General features: G+C 43.1%; 1 protein-coding gene across 1 annotated transcript in view; it reads right to left on the bottom strand.

The window, feature by feature from the left end:
- Window positions 1-2,712: 2,712 nt before the first annotated feature.
- Window positions 2,713-20,971, bottom strand: part of SLC9A4 (solute carrier family 9 member A4) — a 483,018-nt gene continuing 464,759 nt past the window's right edge. The window contains exons 11-12 of the mRNA XM_069204437.1: window positions 12,080-12,167; window positions 2,713-5,286 (exon numbers count right to left, since the gene is read on the bottom strand). Of these exons, the coding sequence (XP_069060538.1) occupies window positions 5,003-5,286; window positions 12,080-12,167 (372 nt within the window). The 3' untranslated portion in view covers window positions 2,713-5,002. The remainder of the gene's footprint in view (window positions 5,287-12,079; window positions 12,168-20,971) is intronic.

The following is a 20,971-nucleotide window of genomic DNA, read 5'->3' as shown; positions in this document are numbered from 1 at the left end:
CTGCCAACCCCTCAGACAGGCATCTGCCCTCCTGGGCTCCAGCCAGGCCTGGCCCAGGATGGCAGAACAAAGGACTTCCTCTGAGAGAGGGTATTACACCCTCTCCCTTTGGAAAATGGGGTGAAGGCAGGGGAGGAGTAGCCTCCCCCAGCCTCTGGAAATGCTTTCTTGGGCACAGATGTGCCCAGTTCTGCATAAGCCAGTCTACACCGGTTCAGGGGACCCCTCAGCCCTGCTCTGGCGCGAAACTGGACAAAGGAAAGGGGAGTGACCACTCCCCTGACCTGCACCTCCCCTGGGAGGTGTCCAGAGCTCCTCCAGTGTGCTCCAGACCTCTGCCATCTTGGAAACAGAGGTGCTGCTGGCACACTGGACTGCTCTGAGTGGCCAGTGCCACCAGGTGACGTCAGAGACTCCTTCTGATAGGCTCCTTCAGGTGTTAGTAGCCTATCCTCTCTCCTAGGTAGCCAAACCCTCTTTTCTGGCTATTTAGGGTCTCTGTCTCTGGGGAAACGTTAGATAACGAATGCAAGAGCTCATCCGAGTTCCTCTGCATCTCTCTCTTCACCTTCTGCCAAGGAATCGACTGCTGACCGCGCTGGAAGCCTGCAAACCTGCAACATAGTAGCAAAGACGACTACTGCAACTCTGTAACGCTGATCCTGCCGCCTTCTCGACTGTTTTCCTGGTGGTGCATGCTGTGGGGGTAGTCTGCCTCCTCTCTGCACTAGAAGCTCCGAAGAAATCTCCAGTGGGTCGACGGAATCTTCCCCCTGCAACCGCAGGCACCAAAAAGCTGCATTACCGGTCCCTTGGGTCTCCTCTCAGCACGACGAGCGAGGTCCCTCGAATCCAGCAACTCTGTCCAAGTGACTCCCACAGTCCAGTGACTCTTCAGACCAAGTTTGGTGGAGGTAAGTCCTTGCCTCACCTCGCTAGACTGCATTGCTGGGAACCGCAACTTTTGCAGCTACTCCGGCCCCTGTGCACTTCCGGCGGAAATCCTTTGTGCACAGCCAAGCCTGGGTCCACGGCACTCTAACCTGCATTGCACGACTTTCTAAGTTGGTCTCCGGCGACTCCTTTGTGTAACTTCGGGTGAGCACCGTTTCATGCATCCTCGTAGTGCCTGTTTCTGGCACTTCTCCGGGTGCTACCTGCTGCTGAGAGGGCTCCTTGTCTTGCTCGACGTCCCGTCTACCTCCTGGCGCAATTTGCGACATCCTGGTCCTTCCTGGACCACAGCAGCGTCCAAAAACGCTAACCGCACGATTTGCAGCTAGCAAGGCTTGTTGGCGTTCTTTCGGCGGGAAAACACTTCTGCACGACTCTCCACGGCGAGAGGGATCCGTCCACCAAAGGGGAAGTCTCTAGCTCTTTTCGTTCCTGCAGAAACCTCAGCTTCTTCTGTCCAGTAGAAGCTTCTTTGCACCCACAGCTGGCATTTCCTGGGCATCTGCCCATCTCCGACTTGCTTGTGACTTTTGGACTTGGTCCCCTTGTTCCACAGGTACCCTAGATTGGAAATCCATCGTTGTTGCATTGTTGGTTTGTGTCTTTCCTGCATTATTCCTCTATCACGACTTCTTTGTCCTTGGGGGAACTTTAGTGCACTTTGCACTCACTTTTCAGGGTCTTGGGGAGGGTTATTTTTCTAACTCTCACTATTTTCTAATAGTCCCAGCGACCCTCTACAAGGTCACATAGGTTTGGGGTCCATTTGTGGTTTGCATTCCACTTTTGGAGTATATGGTTTGTGTTGCCCCTATCCCTATGTGTCCCCATTGCATCCTATTGTAACTATACATTGTTTGCACTGTTTTCTAAGACTATACTGCATATTTTTGCTATTGTGTACATATATCTTGTGTATATTTTCTATCCTCTCACTGAGGGTACACTCTAAGATACTTTGGCATATTGTCATAAAAATAAAGTACCTTTATTTTTAGTATAACTGTGTATTGTGTTTTCTTATGATATTGTGCATATGACACTAAGTGGTACTGTAGTAGCTTCACTCGTCTCCTAGTTCAGCCTAAGCTGCTCTGCTAAGCTACCATTATCTATCAGCCTAAGCTGCTAGACACCCTATACACTAATAAGGGATAACTGGGCCTGGTGCAAGGTGCAAGTACCCCTTGGTACTCACTACAAGCCAGTCCAGCCTCCTACACTGGGAAAGTAATTTCTGGACTTAATGGAACTTCATTTCTCTCCAATTATCATCATTGAAAAACAAAATCCAAGTCTCAATAATAATGATTTCTCCTACCACATCTGGGACCTTCAATCCTGCTGTTATCTCTATTCTATATCTATTAACACCTGTCACTCCATACCCATCATAAATGGCAAGCTCTTAAGGAGACAAACCATTAGTCTTTCTTATTGTCTCTGTTCATCTATTATTCTATACCGGACGTCTATGGTAAGCTCTTAAAGAGACGAACCATCAGTCTGCTACCATCTCTGTTAGTGCGTCTGACCTTAATAAGTAAACTTACAAGGGGACTTGAATAGGTCGATAAACCTTTTGACTCACAATTAAGGTGTTCTTACGATAGATCCAGTACATAATCAATAATCAATACACAATAATCAATAATCATTAGTAATCAATACAATCCATTGAACCAGTAATTGTCACGCGCCATGACCTTTCCGTAATGAATAACCACACCATAAATTTGGAATGTTTATTTCCCTATATCAACAATGCTTAGGTCATGTAGATTAATCTCAAACTCAAATGAAACACATACAGAAATAACACTGATTGTCCGAAGCGGCGGCAGAAACGTAATCTAATCAAAACCTGAACTACAACACATTCTAAGGTTATGGTGCAAATGAATAGCAAAGTCAACTGCATCAATGTGATAACATGCATGAAGTTTAGCAGATAATTTCATCAAACATTAGTCCCTGTTATAGTGAGAATCCTTAACTAACATCAGATTAGCATCGGCATGTTGGGCTTCATGCAAAACAATTTAGTAATACAAGTTTGGAAAACATTTAACTATGGTTCTATCAAAACAGCACAGTTTGTACCTAGAAAGAAAAAGCAAATATGCATAATAATCACAGTTTGGATATACCTGTCCTCAGGGTGGATCAGCAAAGCAGAATCAGTCTTCGTCCTCAGGACATCAGTCGATCAGCAGGCATCAGGCTTCAGCATAAGAATTTAAAGGGCAAAGTCTTTAATCATAAAAGTTAAGCACGTCTCTTGTCAAGAGGAAAATAGTAACCTCTCGGTCAGGAAAAATGGGCAAAAATGACTGTCTTCTCTCTGTGCAGTGTTGTTAAGTCAAAGTCATCCAAACTTCGCCCCAAAATCCCCATTGGTTAGTTAATCGTATGTTCACACTCTGTCCAATAAAACTAAAATCCCAAATCTATGGATTCAAATATTACTCCTTTCACATGTCATTGATTGGTTTGTCTTGTGATGTCCTCATCCTCTGGCTTGCAGGTAACAATATTGTTGCAGCTTCTACTCTAGTCATTATCTTCATTGTTTTTGTCCTGGGAAAGTTAGTCTCACACACATTACACGTAAAATGTTGCATTAGCAAGAACATCATTTCCAAGCAGTCGGTTCACACAAGAAGCTTCTGTTATGAGCACATTTAAACAATACAATAGAAATTCACAGTTTAACTTTCTTAGTCAGACATTTTATTAAACTCTAAGAAATACAACTTTTACTTGAGGCCTGGCAAGTAGGTCATGACACTCGCTAAGTTAAGGCCTACAATTAATAAAGCTAATGCTTACTTCATAACCCTTAATATGACATATTACTGCATTAGTCAAACATATATTCAACATTTCATATTATTAACTCATTGATTAGCACACTTCGTTAACATTGATGGCCATTCTTCATGATCACATTTTCAAATGTGTGCATTATTTTTCTATGTTATTTCATTTTCTACATAAACTTATTATTCAAAATACATGAACACTCATTAATAATTTTTATGAAAACACCTGCGCCAGCAGCATCACAATAATTTTATCATTATTGCTTGCTGGGAGCAAGACAGAAATGTGGGCCCAATTGCAATCCTCTATCGCACAATATAAAATGCCAGATATGGCTTTAAATTCTTCCTTTAGTAGGATGTGATCTGTACTCATTAAAGGTGGGAGTTGAAAGACAACATGAGTTTGCCGACTTTAACAGGTCATTCCAAGAGGCTTTTTGTTACCTGCAGGTCTCTGTTTAGAGTTAACCCCTGAATTCAAGCTCTCCTTCCAGCTAATGGATATTAATGATCCAATAGGTCAAAGATAAATCTTGACATCATGTAGACTTCAGATGCAGACCAAAGTCAACAAAATCTGACCCTATTCGTCTTGTGCTTCTTCTCTACAAATATTAGAATTCTGATTCTGTTTAACCTTAGACTACATCGAGAAACATGTCCATTGATAAGTAAAAACTTGCTATAAGGGTTGTTTAGCACTTTTAACTACTTTCTTCATTGAAGATTGTAGAACTGTAGAATGGGAGTTGATTATTGCAATAGTGTGCAAGGCCCTGAAAGGACTGGTCCCTTAAGGTAATAATCTGGAAACAATGACTCAATGTTTGCAGCTAAGTGTTTCAAGGAACGCCTTTCACAAATAAATTACTGGAGGCTAAATATTTCTCATGAACATTAAAATGGGTAGATATTTATGTTAAGTCACCTGCCATTAAAAAAAGTAATGAGAAAAATCTTTTCGGAGGAATTCAATATTACAGCTATCAAAACTATCGCTAAATACATTTCTTTATGGTGACACTTCGCATAGTGTTTTATAAAAACATATGATTTGAAAAAGTCAGAAGGTCTCAGATGTGCCATAATGGAACGTTGTCATCTGGATTAGTTCTATTTTCATAGGCAAAGAGAAGTGCATTCAGCAAGATTCATCTTTCAAATGGTGTTCAAATGATGGCCTTTTCCATCCCTTCAAGTCAATTTCCTCTGGATGTTTCTTAATCATCACCTTCATCAGATTCATATGGCTGCATGTCTTCCTCCTCCAGAGTGTCAATCCATTTTTTAGGTCTTAAGACTTGGTGCCCTGATCTGGGCCTCTGATTTTGATGATCTAAATTTCTCCTTTGGTCATCAAAGGTAGATAAAGGAGTTCTTTCTTGTCTCCAGTCCAAATCTGATTGCTGTTGCCTCTGATATTTTCCTCGAAATGGCTTTAAACTTCCAGCCTTATTTCTTTTTACAGAATCAAATACTGAGTCAAAGTCACTGTCATTGTCACCTACAAAGGAAAAATCGACATTTGATTTTAATCATATTTACACATACATCTTCATATTTTGAATGAAGACAAATACATTTGAGATTTTAAAAAAGTGGATCAATGAGGTTATCATTAGCAGTTTGTTACTTTTTCATTTAAAATGGTCCTTTCAATTTTAAAACCTTTGAAAATGTATTGAAGCACTTTCAGGAATAACCGTTTCACCAATGAATGAGTTAAATGTCCATTCTAGCACAAAAAGATCTACATAATTCCCAGTGCCCTGCAGGATAGCATAAACCACGGTGGAACAGAGGGCAGAAGTGTGATCATGAGATACACAGTGGGACACTAATATTATTGTATTTATTTTATCAAACATATAAAGCGCATAAATACACTGGTAGGTATCTAGGTGCTAATCATTTATCAGTCACTCAGGGGCATATTTATACTCTGTTTGCACCAAATTAGCGTATTTTTTTTTTTTACTCTAATTCGGTGCAAAACTTACTCCATATTTATACTTTGGTGCTAGACCCGTCTAGCGCCAAATTCATGGAGTTAAAGTCCTTTTTTGGAAGTGGAAACCTACCTTGCCTTAATGAGATGTAAGGTAGGCGTTCCCGTGCAAAAATTGATTCTATGGCCTTAATGCCATATTTCCACTCCTGTTCAAAAATGGTGCACGGGAGGGGTCAAAAAATTGGGCAAAGCTTGCTTTGCCCCATTTTTTAACGCCTGGGTCAGGGCAGGTCTTAGGGGACCTGTGGGCCTATTTCCATGGTAGAACACCATGGAATAAGCCCACAGGTGCCCTCCCCAGGCCCCAGGGACACCCCCACCCACATCAGAGGGACAGCGGAGGATGGGGGACACCATCCCAGGTAAGTGTAGGTAAGTACAGGTAAGTATTTTATTTTATTTTTTAAAGTGCCATTGGGGCCCTGAATTGGGCCCCATACATGGCATTGGGTGCAATGGCCATGCACAGGGGACACTGGTCACCTGTGCAGGCCATTGGGGTGGTGGGCATGACTCATGTGGTATGGATGGTTTTGCTTCAGAAAAGGACTCTAGGCACGTTAGAGTCATTATTTTTTACTCTAGCCTGTCATTTTTTGGTGCAAAACCCCTTCTTCCATACTGCCAGCCCAGCCCAACTAAAGTATTTTTTTTTTACTCTAACCTGCCTAACTTCATTTTCTGGTGCAAAAACCCCTTCTTCCATACTGCCAGCCCAACCCGACTAAAGTATATTTTTTTAGCTGCTAGCGTACCCTTCGCACTGGCTTTCACCATTCCATAAATATGGTGCCCGGCTGGTGCACAGAAATGGTGCAAGCCAGTGCTAAACCTCTTGGTGCAAAACTGAGTTGGTGCAGTTTTGCACCAAAAAGTATAAATCAGGGCCTCAGTTTCAAATAAGACAGTATCTGTACAGAGTGCAAACTGACTGCCAATGTGAGACCTCATTTCTAACATTATCAAAACAGACACTAAATTCCAGGGCTAACATGGAGTAGCCAAGTTTTCAAAGGCTTCCTGAATTTCAAAAACACAGGATCCGTTTGCAGTTGTAGTAGAAGGCTATGCCAAAGCGTACCTGCTGCTACAGAAAACGCTCTGCCACCCAGAGGGGCGCATTGAAACCTGGGCATATTCACCAAATATGCATTCTTTGTTCTCAGGCAACGTCTGGACACACAAAGAAAGACTTCTTTTGACAAGTGACTTGGCCTCTTATCATTCTGTGCCTTGTGTACCAGACATAGGGATTCGAAAATTATCTTTTGTCTAACTGTTAGCCAGTGTAACCTAACTAACATAGAAGAGGTAGTTTCCATATTTCATGATATTCACAATCTGTATTGCTGTTGGGCTTTGAGCTAGCTGCAGTTTGTTCAAGGATTTTGCAGGCAGGCCCACGAATATAGAATTACAGTAATGCAGCCTGGTGGACACAAATCCATTCATGATTTGAGATTTCTGATGAAAGTTGATGAGACAAATGATTATCTTCAAAATCCCGAAGAAGCAGATTTATTTCTACAACTTTTATTTGGTCATTTGTAGTAAGGTTTGACTACAATCTGAACCCAAGATTCTCTATGCTGTTATTTAGGTTATGAATTGGTTGGGGTGTTTGATCCATGGACGGAGTCCAGAGTGCATGATTCTAGACTGACATCTAGCAAAATGGAAAACGTTGCCTTTTCCTGATTTGACGTCAAGTGATTTTGTGTCATTCTGCTTTCTACAGTTGCCATTTCTGCAGTTTTGAGGCACTCGTGCTAGGGTCGCTTTCAACCATGAATAGGATTTGAATGTTGTCCGAAAAATAATGGATCAAATTCGCCAGTTACACATTGAATACCAGGGTGAAAATACTGGCCTCTCTGGTGCTGTGAGCGATGGGGATTTCTTTTTGGACACACAGGTGCTCCCTTCTACTGCATGAATAGGCTGGACAGAAAAGTATGGAAATACTTAAGTGTAGTACCAGTGATGCTGAAAACCTCCAGTCCTTCTAATAACACCGAGTGGTCAACAGTGTCGAGCGCCATTAAAAGACCCCAAAGATCCAAAGCCATTGAGCTATCACAGCGTGCTGGTGTAGATCATCTAATACTGCGGTTTACACTTTCTATGCTACAGCTAGTTTGAAAGTCCGCCTGACTGGATGAAGCAGGTACAGCAATTCCACAAATTTTTTTATAGCAGATTGAATACTGTATGCTCTATATAGCCTAGCTCTAAAAAGGCAGTTGTGACACCGGACAATAATTTTCCAAGAGGTCAGGTTGTAGAGTAGTTTTTTGGTTCTTTTAGCAGTAAGATCCTAGCCTTTTTAAATTCAACAGGCACCAGACATGTAATAGAAGACACGTTTATAATGGCCAAACAAGCATAATGTGATTTAATCAAAAGTTATCTATGTAGCCAAATGAGCAGTAAATCAGCTCCTGAGCAGGAAGCCCTGCCCTTGATTAGTGCCAGGCAAACCTGAACTGGAGGGTGAGGACATTAGCCACACTTCAAGGAAAAGGGTCAAATGTCAGGGTACGTCTTCTGCTGCTTATTTTTATCAGGGGGGCTGGAGTTTACAAACGCTTCTCTCTTTGTAGCCAGAGAAAGAAAAGTAAAGTGAATTATATGACAATGTTGCTGGGGCACATGAATTGTGAAAGGAAAGCTGGAGGATGTCATTTTTTTCCTAGCACACAATGAAACATGAATCAATGTAAATGAATTATACACATTCAGGAGTCAAGAGGAAAATTAAGCACTTTTTTGTAATTCAGTGTGATGGAAACAGAGGAGCACCGCTTTTCTTGTGTCCCCTACTGCCATCATTATTTGTGGCCTCCCAGTGCCGAAATGCCTCCATTGCATACAATGGGGGTCATCCTGACCCTGGCGGCCGGTGGCCGCCAGGGCCACCGACCACGGGAGCACCGCCAACAGGCTGGCGGTGCTCCCACGAGCATTCTGACCGCGGCGGTTCAGCCGCGGTCAGAAGCGGAAAGTCGGCGGTCTCCCGCCGACTTCCCGCTGCTCGGGGGAATCCTCCATGGCGGCGGAGCGCGCTCCGCCGCCATGGGGATTCTGACACCCCCTACCGCCATCCTGTTCCTGGCGGGTCTCCCGCCAGCAACAGGATGGTGGTAGGGGGTGCCGCGGGGCCCCTGGGGGCCCCTGCAGTGCCCATCCCTATGGCATGGGCACTGCAGGGGCCCCCGTAAGAGGGCCCCACTGTGTATTTCAGTGTCTGCAATGCAGACACTGAAATACGCGACGGGTGCAAACTGCACCCGTCGCACCCCTGCAACTACGCCGGCTCAATTCTGAGCCGGCGTCCTCGTTGCAGGGGCATTTCCTCTGGGCCGGCGGGCGCTCTTTTGGAGAGCGCCCGCCGGCCCAGAGGAAATGTTAGAATGGCCGCCGCGGTCTTTTGACCGCGGTGCGGTCATTTGGCGGCGGTACCTTGGCGGACAGCCTCCGCCGTCCGCCAAGGTTAAAATCACCCCCAATATGCCTGGCACAGGCATAATGTGACCAAGGGGTTACAAAGTGGCGCAATACATGCATTGCGCCATTTTGTACATATGACGAATGGGAATGGCCTCCTTAAAGCCACATTAGCATCAGAAAAAGTTACATTAATGTGGTGTAAGGAATTGCAAGGGCCTTGTAAATCTGGCCCAAAGATTTTAGTGGGCTCAGATCAAATCAAGACACTTTACTTGCTGATGCATAAATGATAAACACTCACTAAAACCAGATTTCCACACTATTTCATTTGTGTGCTACACAGATGTACCTATAAAACTGTATTTCTGTGCATATTTAAAACCATGTTAATGGAAAATGTGCTGTCTGAAAAAAACAATGCACTACCACACTATGTTTTAGTTACATTAAAAATGTTCCTGCCTCGTATCCACTAAAGCTAGGTGGGAGATGAAAGTTTGTCCTGATAAAAAGTGGGTCGTGGTTCTAAAAAGTTTGGGAAGCACTTGTCTAAGTAGCCTTTACATCTAGAGATGTTTTTCCAGGAGGAAACTCATTATAACAAATGCTGCTTGATATGAGCATTACCTGCTGTTGTTTTTTACTCAAACGACGTTGCAAATTGGCGACAGTCTAACATATCGTATCTGCTTCAGGCTTCCATGATTGTCCTTTAAGCTCCTTGACAGCTTGAAGCAGTACTTTTGTAGTGTTTGATGTATATATAATTCTATCTATGTAAAGAGTTGCCTTAGCCATTTTTATAGCTTTTTCTCACCTTGGCTTGCTCTCTGTGAAACCATTTATTCTGCATGTGCTTGTTGCCTATGATTGTTCCTACCAGGCTCCATTAAATCAATTGCGCCTTAGAGGTTCATTATACTGTTTCATCCAGATTATTTACTGCTTTAACAGTGCATTCCACTCACTGCTTTTCATGTCTAGCTCACTTACAATTTCTGCTAAGCTCAACTGTAACTCTGTCTTACCAACTGACATACAAAGGTTTCATGGCTCGACGAAATGTAATAATATAATGGTTAGCCCTTGGTACTGCTAAGACCGGTTCTGTTTCACGCATGGCATTCTCAGTTCACACCACATCTAGCATATGGCCTAATCACTGAGTGGTAGATACCTCTCAAAGTTAGGCAAGCCCAATCTATCCCTAAAGCCCAGCCTATTGGTATCAGATAGGGCATCAAAGTGAAGATTTACATTGCCTGGTATTATATTGTGTACATACACTGCTGAAAGAGCATCAAGGTGTAAGAATAAACACTCTAGGCAGCACTTGACACTTGTTAGAGGGTCTATAGGATGCTAATGAAAGAGAACATATTACACAAAAAAGAATGCACCCTTCCACCCACTCTGGTTAGCGTGCTTTATCTTCGAGGTTGCTCCATTCGACAGCGCCGTAATAGTGTTAGGTGGGCTTATAAGAGAGCTGGTAAAATTGCAATGACAACATGCTACGAATAACATGAAGGATCACTGGCTAATTTGTCATGATCTGGAATAGTAATTAATATATCAACTGAGGCACAAGGAGTACTACTCGATGATCCTGCTTTAATTTAGGGCATACTGGTGTGTTAATTGCAAATGAGTTGCAAATATTTGGCGATTGATTGCATGGTCTCAATGTATCCCAAATGTGAAGTCCTTCACTGCTCGTTTATCACCTATAAGTCACTTCAGCTGTAATTTACTTCTTGCTTCCGTCCACCCCAGCATAAAATATAGAGCAATGGGTCAGCTCACTTCCGTCATTGGCTCTCAAGCATTGTGAGTGACGGCATTTTGCTTGATCACATGTGTAAATCTGCCTAAATTAAAGAGCACCTCAATTTACTTTGTCAATGTTTTTTTCTTTATGAAAGTTACCTTTTTTGCTTTTTAAGTCATCCATGAATGCTTCATATTGTTATGTAATGTTATTTGGTGTACATAAAGTGCTTATTCACCTACGTTTCCTGGTACTGTGGAAAACATAACTAGAAGTAAATGACTAAAACTTCATATGTTATGCTAGATTGGCTAAATTGAAAGGTTTTGCATGTGGTGGTGCTTTGACTCATCAGGCATACTTGTAGGCTGTGGTTCTGACTGGACATAGGAGTTAACATATTATTTTCATTGAACTTTTAAAATTAGAATTGTTAGTTTTTAAAGGTGATGAGACCTGGGCATTTTGTGATAAACATTAATCTGACTGGAAAATTAGTGTGTTCAAGCTATACTTTCCTGTTCTAAAGGGATGTTAGCTCATATTTATCAAAGACTGGCGTCACCCGTGCTGCACGCAAGAGGGTGGAAGGGTGACACGAAACTTAAATGAGATTTATCACGCCATGCAACAACACTTTGCATGGCGTGAGAAATCTAGAGTAACACAAGGCAGCACAAATTGCTGCCTTGCTTTACTCCCTCAGCAAGGAGGCATGCCTTGGGAGTAGCATGGGTGTCCCCACACATCCACCTATGCATTTTGACACATTCCCAGGTTTACCAACACTGGCAGACCTGTGAATACATTAGAATAGTATGCCTCCTTATCAGAGGCTCTTTGCTACCTCTTTCTAAGTGTTCTACATTCTACAGCACACTTAGAAAGAAGAAAAAGCCTCTGTGTATGTTTTTGTACAGGAAGGTGCCCCTTGTGAAATATTGATAAATATGGACCTTTGTTTCAAATGCATATGGTAGCACACCTTAATTCCATCAAATAGTATGTTCCTGGTCAAGGTAAACATACACCCAAAACTTAGAATTCCATAAGTGAGCATATTACCTCTGAATTTGAATCTCATTGCCTCTTCTCTATGAGCAAGTGACCTGTTATTAGGGAATGAGAGGTATCGTTCATTTTTGGTAGTAACCTGTGAACAAAATGAAAAATACACAAGCATTACATTTGCATTGCATCATGAAGACTTAAGCACATCAACCTGGGAGGTTCAAAGTTACATCCCCCTGAACTGTCTTTACATCTTATGCAGTATGTACTTGAACACATTAAGCTTCATGTGTGTGAGTTTCAAGAAATGCATCTTAATACTCACAAAGTCAAGATACATTTTAGAAGTTTAAAGTACACTTGTGTTTGCACAAAATGCATCACCACAGTGAATTTCTGCATTTGTAAATGTGAGATTAAGGACAATGAAGTGTTTTTCCCGGAAGAGTGACAATGCTGGGAACCCTTACAAAATCAAAAGTTTGTGAGTATTCACAAACAATTTACAGATATTGTGCCATCCTGGAAATGCACGTAATACTATTCCCTCCAAGGAAAGTAGCAAGTACCTTTGCAGGGATGGGAGAATCGGTACCAACCCCATATTTCATGGGTGTGCATTTGTTGGATACTCTTCATAGCATAAAATGATGATGATGATGATGAAATAACAGTTTAAAAAATAGACAAAGGCACATTTCCACAATCTGTACTAAAATATTTTTCTACAAGCCAGAACATTCACTTGATGGCAAATGTAACAGAAAAATAATTTCCTAGAAATAGTTCAGAAAGGACATGTTCAATGGCTTACTTTATCTATATCCTTCTCTTACATTGAGATGTGATAAAAGGGTCCCTAATTTATTTTCACTTTGTAACAATTTTCACCTACAGTAGAATAAGCATATACATAAATTAGGTTTACAATTGTTAGAGCTGCATCCTTGGTGTGGTTTCTCTTAACTTTTGTGCATTCAGAACTCCTGTTTGGCTGACTTTGCTTTTGCAGGTGTTAGAACTCTGTGAACTTTACCACTGCTAGCCAGTGATAAAAGTGTATGTGCTCTCTGCTTAAAACATGGTAACATTGGCTTATATACAATTGCCATTTTTAATTTACTTACAAGTCCCTAGTAAAGTGGACTACCTGGGCCCTGGGATCATAAATTAAATGCTACTAGTGGGCTTGCAGCATTGATTTTCCACCTGTAGTGTCACCTGAGTATGAATGACGGAACCTTTTTAGCACCTCAAAGACTCCATAGAGTGGTGATGTAAGTGTTAGAACATAGTGAAGTGAATGCATGTTTAGAACGTTGAGTTTGTGGTTACACGCAGACGAATAAAGACATATAATACATAGCTCCATGTGTGGCGTAGTTATTGGTGGATACTCAGGCTTCAGAAGATGCTACACCACCCACTTAAGTATCCCTTCATCATGACTCAGGCCTGAAATTCCAAAGCTTGTGTGTGCAGTTTTAAACTGCCATGATGACCCTGAAAGTTAACCTTCTTGCAGGACCAAGCCTTCCTTTTTAGTACATATAAGTCACCCCTAAGGCAGGCCCTAGGCAGCCCAAATGAAGGGCCCAGCGTATTTAAGGACTAAGACTTACTACTAAGTTTTGCATGTACTAGTAGTGAAATACTCTTAAATTAATTTTTTGCTACTGCAAGGCCTATCTCTCTCGTATGATAACATTAGGATTGCCTTATTATATAGTGTAAGTGCAATTTCCAATTGGAAAGAGATGGGACCCACAAGTTTGGTGTCTTTAGAATCACAATTTGAAATCACAACTTTAGAAAGTTGGCATTTTCTAACTTTAGCCATTTGGTGCCTACTGCCTGTCTCCAATACATGCCTGAGGTGAGGTGGCAGCTAGGCTTGTGCATTCCCTCTACACAGCCACACACAAATGTAGCTTAAGTGTGACTGAAGGGCCATCCACAGCTTGATGGGCCATCCTGGGCAGAATGGGAGAGAGGAGCTGGCACTTACACCTGAATAGGCTGTGTCCTGATTGCACACAAAGGGCTGCATACCCCCATGTAGTGTTTCTGGAGGGAAGGGACTCTGTGCACTTCAAAAGCCTCTCTGTGGAGTCTCCCCTAATTCAAAGGCACAACTCGGTATAAGTACTGGATCTCAGACACCACCAACTCAGTACACTTCTTGACCTGTCGATACCCTGCAAGGAAGAAGGACTACTGTGCTGCTGAAAAGACTGTCACTCTGCTGAACTCCTGATTTGCTGTGCTAACCTGCTGCCAGCTGCCCTCAATGCCTGGTAGTGAGAAGGATTGGATCTGAATCTCTCCAAAAAGGACCAAAGTGGCTCCAAGGGCCTGCTGACTTGCCTCCTTTTCTTCTGAAGTCTCGGGGACACAAAAGACTTCCAGCTAATCACCTACAGAACCTGGACTCTGCTATCTGAGAGTTTTACTCTACCAAGTGGTACCAATCCAGTCCTGGGCCCATGAAAGTGAATATAGAGTGCTGCTCCAGTCCAAATGCCAAGTATATACGCTGTTGTACTGCTGCAGCAAGGTATGAGGATACTGCATTGCTGTGGAGGTGGGTGCATCACTGCTGTTGTGAGGATTGAGAACACTGCATTGCTGACTGTGCAATGCATTGCTTCCATTCCCCAGGCATCCCCAGCTTTGTACAGCTCAGAGCAGATGCATTGCCTACATCTTTGGGATCAATACCAACGTATCACCTTTGCTTCTCGACGTTGATGCAACTCCATACCAATGATATTGCTTCAGCGGGCCAAGGTGGGTCCCTGTATCTGACCCGTAATCCACTGTGGTTGGCCTGAATTTTCAGATTTGACTCGGTTCAGCGTTACCAAATATTCCCTTTCGGTGCATTATGCTTTTAAGCACTACAACTGAGTTTATTCTTTAGAAATTAGATTTTTTTTATTTTGGTCTTGCTTTGTTCATTAAATTAAGCTCTATTTTTCTAACCACATATGATATCTTTTTGTGTGGCGTTTTCACTGTTTTACTGTTTGAACTCTTGCACAAACATACATACAACATTGCCTCTTAAGTTAAGGCTGTCTGCTCTGTGCCAAGCTGCCATTTGGTCTCCATTCCCTGGCTGATTTGGGCCCCTGGGACCTCATCTCTCAGGCCTCAGCCACTTCATGCTTGGTGTTTTAGCCCCACCCAGGGCACCCAATGTGTATTGTTGGGAGCTGCAGGAGGATTATAAGGCCCATATTTATACTTTTTGACGCAAACCTGCGCCAGCGCAGGTTTGCGACAAAAGGTTTAACGCTGGCTACTGCCATTCTAACATGCCAGCCGGGCGTCATATTTAAGGAATGACAGTAGCCGGCACTGCGGCCTGGTTAGTGTCAAAATAAATTAATCCAACCGGGCAGAAGAGGCATAGGGAAGACAGGGGGTTGTGCATCAAAGAATGGTGCAAGTCAGGTTAGAGTAAAAAAAAATGACTCTAACCTGACTAACGTCATATTTTGATGCATAACCCCCATGGAAATGACTCCGGTCTCAGCAAAGACAGGAGTCAAGCCTCCCTGCCCAATGGCCATGCCCCGGGGACTTCTGTCCCCTGGGCATGGCCATTGGGCAGAGTGGCATTTAGGGGGGCCCAAGTTAGGCCCTCCATGCCACCTAAAAAAATGAAAACAAATTATAATTACCCCTACTTACCGTAGATGGGTCCCCCATCCATGGGTGTCCTCCAGGGGTGGGCAAGGGTGGCAAGGGGTGTACCTGAGGGCAGGGAAGGCCACCTGTGGACTGCTTCCATGGACTCCCACCATGGAAATGAGCCCACAGGTCCCTTAATGCCTGCCCTGACCCAGGCGTTAAAAAATTAGTGCGAATCCGACTGGGTGCCATTTTTAAGGCCAAAATGACGCAGGAGGGTAAATAAGGCGCACATGCCTTAGAGTCATTTTTTGCACAGGAACGCCTACCTTGCATGTCATTAGCGCAAGGTAGGTTTTCACGTACAAAAATGACACAAACTCCATAACTTTGGTGCTGGGTGGGTCTAGCACCAAAGTATAAATATGGACTTAAGTTTGCACCGAATTTGTGTAAAACAAAATGATGCAAATCCAGTGCAAACAGAGTATAAATATGGGTCTAAGTGTCCCTGCAGGCTCCCCAACTCCAGTGGGAGCCTGCATTGCTCCTGCATGCAGGGAGCAGCAAAAAATGCTGCTCTCTGCATACGGGAGCAATGATTTAATCTGTGTTCCTTCTCATTTGATAAGGGGCAGGGAAACATAAAATATCTGCTCCCAGCAGGCGGGAACAGTTTTCCTGCCCGCACCCTCTAGGAGCAGACTTACTCTTTGCTCTTGCTTGGCAGGAGCTGTCAAAACTCCCACCAAGTGAAAGCAAACATCTATGTCCTGAGGGTGGGCACCTCAGGACATAGGGAGCCAGTCCAGGGGGGTGCCACACCCCAGGACCATTATTGTCTCCAGCAGGGTGGCCTTGCACCCCCTCCTTTGTATTTGCAAGGTCCTGACCACGGGGAGGTGATGGGCACCAGGGCTAAAAATTGCCCCCTCCCCATTCATAAAATGAGCCTGGCCCAGGGAGGTGGTGGTCCCCAGGGCTGAAATCAGTCAAGAGGAAGGGGGATGCATGCACCCCCCCTCCCCAATATACTAATTAAACTTTGCCCTGGAGACCCGGCACACCCAGAGGCTGAACCAAAAACAAGCTTGGGAGATCTCACCAGATCTAGGGGGTTAGGGTATTCCTACCCTGTCGCCTTCTCTTTTTTTAATTTTTGGGACTTGGCTGAGTCTGAGTACCAAAATGGCTGCCAACACTTCCTGGTTGAAGTGTTGGCAGCCAATCAAATCTCAGGAAGAGACCTGTGGGATCCACGGAGGATCCTTTGTCCTAGATATACAAATTTAGGGGCATATTTATACTCTGTTTGCGCCGGATTTGCGTCGTTTTTTTTTTACGCAAATCCGACGCAAAACTAACTCCATATTTATACTTTGGCGTTAGACGCGTCGAGCGTCAAAGTTCATGGAGTTTGCGTCATTTTTTAGCGTGGACACCTTCCTTGTGTTAATGATATGCAAGGGAGGCGTTCCCTACTAAAATATGACTCCGAGGCATGTGCGTCGTATTTATACTCCCGGGCAAAAATGACGCCCGGGAGTGGGCGGGTAAAAAAAAATGACGTCTACCCTCGTTAGCGTCCGTTTTCCCCTACGCCGGCGCTGCCTGGTGTAAGTCATTTTTTTTGACGCACACCATTCCGCAGCGCCGGCTAACGCCGGCTAGCGTCATTTAATAAATACGGCGCCCGCATGGCGCTTCAGAATGGCGTTAGCCGGCGTTAAATTTTTTGACGCACAACTGCGTTGGCGCAGTTGTGCGTCGAAAAGTATAAATATGGGCCTTAGTGTAATTGTGTCCAGTGGTTCGAGCTGTCATGTCTAAAATCCCTATGGGAAATTGCATGGAGAAAACATGTTTTGGGACCCCTGTTTTTTTCTCATCCCCTCTTGACAAAGCACCCTGAAACTTTCAACACAGCAGCTGAAGTGAGTAGCAAACTACTTTTGAAACGTTTGACAGGATTCATCGAACTACGCCAAAGTTAATGGCAAAACAAAAAACGCTTTTTCTACAGAAGGTAGGTCCTAACTATAACTACCTAATGGCAAGTAGGATATATATGGCCACAAAAGAAGTAATCTTGTATTTTTTCTTATGGTAACAGACACACGAATAACTCTGATTTTCATAGTGACACTTGATAATCACATTTTTGGACTATAAACAATGCTAACTCAGAAGTAGATGCTATTCTCGATATGTAGACTTACTAAGAACTTACCCTGATTCTAGCTTCTAAAACGGATTAGAACATTGGAATGTTTGGATCTCCATTGCAGACAATGGAGTGCTCCGGGCCTTCACTTGCTGGTAAAAGCCCAGAGCCAACATTCCAATGTTCTCTTTGTTCACAGCACCAGCTGTGAACAAAGCCTCACGGAGCCTGAGGAGATTTTAATCCCCTCGGGTTTCGTGAGGTATGTGTTTTATTTAATAGAACAACCTGCCCCCGAGTGGCAGAATGTTCTAATAGCCTTAGAGCCTGCCTTTAATGCGGGAGCGGGCCTTTAACGCAGGAGCGGGCCTTTAATGTCTGGTAGAGCCCGCTACGGCGGGTTCTAAGGCTATAATAATTAAAGTTTCACCTCTGAGAATACAATGATTATTAATAGCTTTGTTTTTACTGAAGCCAACATTAAGTCAGAAGTGATAAAAATGATTTGCTTCTGATAATACCCAGCCTTACTCAGAGAACTCGTCCTGATGATATTGACACCGATTTTAGAGTTTTGCTTTAGTTAAAGTTCAGTTTGCTCGGAGAGAGAGATAGATCAGTGCCAGTGAGACAGGGTTTTAGACTTAGAGGGACAAACACCTTACAGAGCAGTTCCTTCCACAAACAGGTGTCTTGTCAACCAAACTCTGGTAAGATTTGGCCCTTACGAATCCTGGGATGAGTTTGTAGATCAATGGAAGGTCATTTTGGAATACAAATCTGATCTGTCATTTGCAAACTCAAAGATGCAGAGCGCATATCAAAGTGGGTAATTCACTGGACTTACCACTTCCTTCATAAATCAAACGATGTTATATTACCATCCAACTTTAAATATACTGTTACAGCTCTTAATGTTCTCACTCATGTTAATTGAATTTTTTATTATTTGTTGATGTCATCATAATTGTTGAATTGCCGTGTGTTTTTTCCACCCTTTGGAATTGCCAGGCACATTCCCCTGAGTTGTTTTCTGGTGTCATCCATCAGAAATCCCTTTGAGAACCTAGAAATGAGACCCTAACTTGGCTGCTTGAAATCACAGGAAACCTGTCTGTTTTATACATGGATAGTGAGTGCAGTGGTACAAAGCATGTGAATAGTTAGACTTCCGTTGCCAAATAAGATACATGGATGACTCACGTTGTCATCCCTTTAACATCCTGGAGAGACTTTGGGTCTGATTTAGATCTTGGCAGAAGAAATACTCCATCAAAAATGTGCCAGATTTCCCATTTGCCTTATTACAAACTCCATATGATATCATGGGATCGGAATAAGGTGGACAGGATGTGTGTCACATTTGTGATGGAGTATTCCCCTACACCATGATCTAAATCAGGCCCTCTGTCCTCTAGGACTACTGTAGGTCAGGTTACTAGACCTTTCTAATGAGAATCCCCTCAGACCTGACACACTATTGAACAACTATTGAGCAAGTATCATTGAAGAACTGTTAACACATCCTGTTCTATTTCAGTATTGTAGGCACAGAAGATGGCAGGTGCCTTTGTGACCATATATATTTGTTGAATGTTCCTAGATCACTAGGGGCAGCCAGTCAAAGGTCATTTAACCAAAGGCATAGAAAAAGCTAGTCTTACTGCAAAGGCATCACCGGAATTGATTAATCCAGGAAATTACTATTGTTTGCTTTGGAAGAATGCCTCACATAGGATTTTCATGTGATATGGTATTTAAATGATCCCAACCAAATTGTCAACATAGACTTTAGTAGTATAAAGAGTAACAAACCCAAAAACTGCTCCTGTTGAAAGCATCCAAGAACTCCAGGTAAACCATTGGGTACAACATGCACAAACTGTGGTGGAAACACTGATTCCAATGTATTATTCTCTAAAATCCTAGAATGTGTAGGGCATCTAGTGCATTTTCTCCTCATAGAATTACTGATGGCCCTGCTTTAAGTAACTTGGGTGGAGGAGGGAATTACTGAGTCAATTTGCACCCAGCTCAAAATGAAGTTGTGTGCTACTTCCATATTCCTTGCCTCAACACCTGTACTTTAATGTAGTTACACATGATTTAACCAACCAAGGGAGTTTCAAGATTTGGGACAAGTGTGTCTCTCAGGAATTCTTGGTAGACCTATATAAATGGGTTTCCCTACCTTCCCTCCTGTAGTTGACCTGGTTCCTTTAAATAAAAAATTTTAGCATGTGAAAATGAGATTTTTCAAGACAATTACTATGTCCCTGAACAGTTTGCTTGAAATCGTCTGATGGTGTTACTTTCAGATCTTGCAAAGTGTAGCACTTTCAAATTCGGTTTTGCTTAGTCCTATGAAAACAGTTTGAAGCTGTATTTTCTATTGTTTGGCTTTGGCTTCAACCAGTGTCTCACTTTTCTCTGCCATTAATCCATGTTAATCCTATGTGTGAGTATGATAATTAAGGACATGAACTGCAAAGGGCCAAACATGAAGCAGACCTATATTCATCCTAAGACATGACACTGCACTCAAATGGCGCATTAGACTGCTTGAAAAGATTTTAGCCCTCATTATGACATTGACGGTAAATACCGAATACCGCTGTGCTGACTGCCACCAACATACCGCCGCGGAGGCAAACCTCTGTCCACCAAATTATGATGCATACACACAAAACCAACAAAAATCAGCCACAACCACAAATCTGCCACACCCACTGGACGTGATAAACTGTTTTAACTACCACCCATAACGTTATGCCACCAGAACAACGCCCTCCAAATAATGACCCACGAATCACCACTGCTGACACTCAACGACGGTAAACCATTGGCGGTGCACATAACTGCAAAACCCACACCTGACACATATACACACACCCCACAAACCCACTAACAGCACTAAAAAACACACACCCACAACACCCACAAACCTTTGCAAACACAAGTAAACCACCACAACTTGCCACAACAATCCCAGAAAGAACTGCACACACACACACTATAACTACCCATTCATCTGTCATGCACCACACACCACACTCACCACCACATCACCCAACAACCTCTGCACACCACACACATCATACAGCACCCATGTCCTCACAAAGGCACCCCCGTTTCAAGGATGA

The sequence above is a fragment of the Pleurodeles waltl genome, chromosome 8 (genome assembly GCF_031143425.1).
Source record: "Pleurodeles waltl isolate 20211129_DDA chromosome 8, aPleWal1.hap1.20221129, whole genome shotgun sequence".
Taxonomy (NCBI): domain Eukaryota; kingdom Metazoa; phylum Chordata; class Amphibia; order Caudata; family Salamandridae; genus Pleurodeles; species Pleurodeles waltl.
Note: the sequence above shows the minus strand (reverse complement) of the source record. Positions and strands in the feature narration are given on the sequence as shown.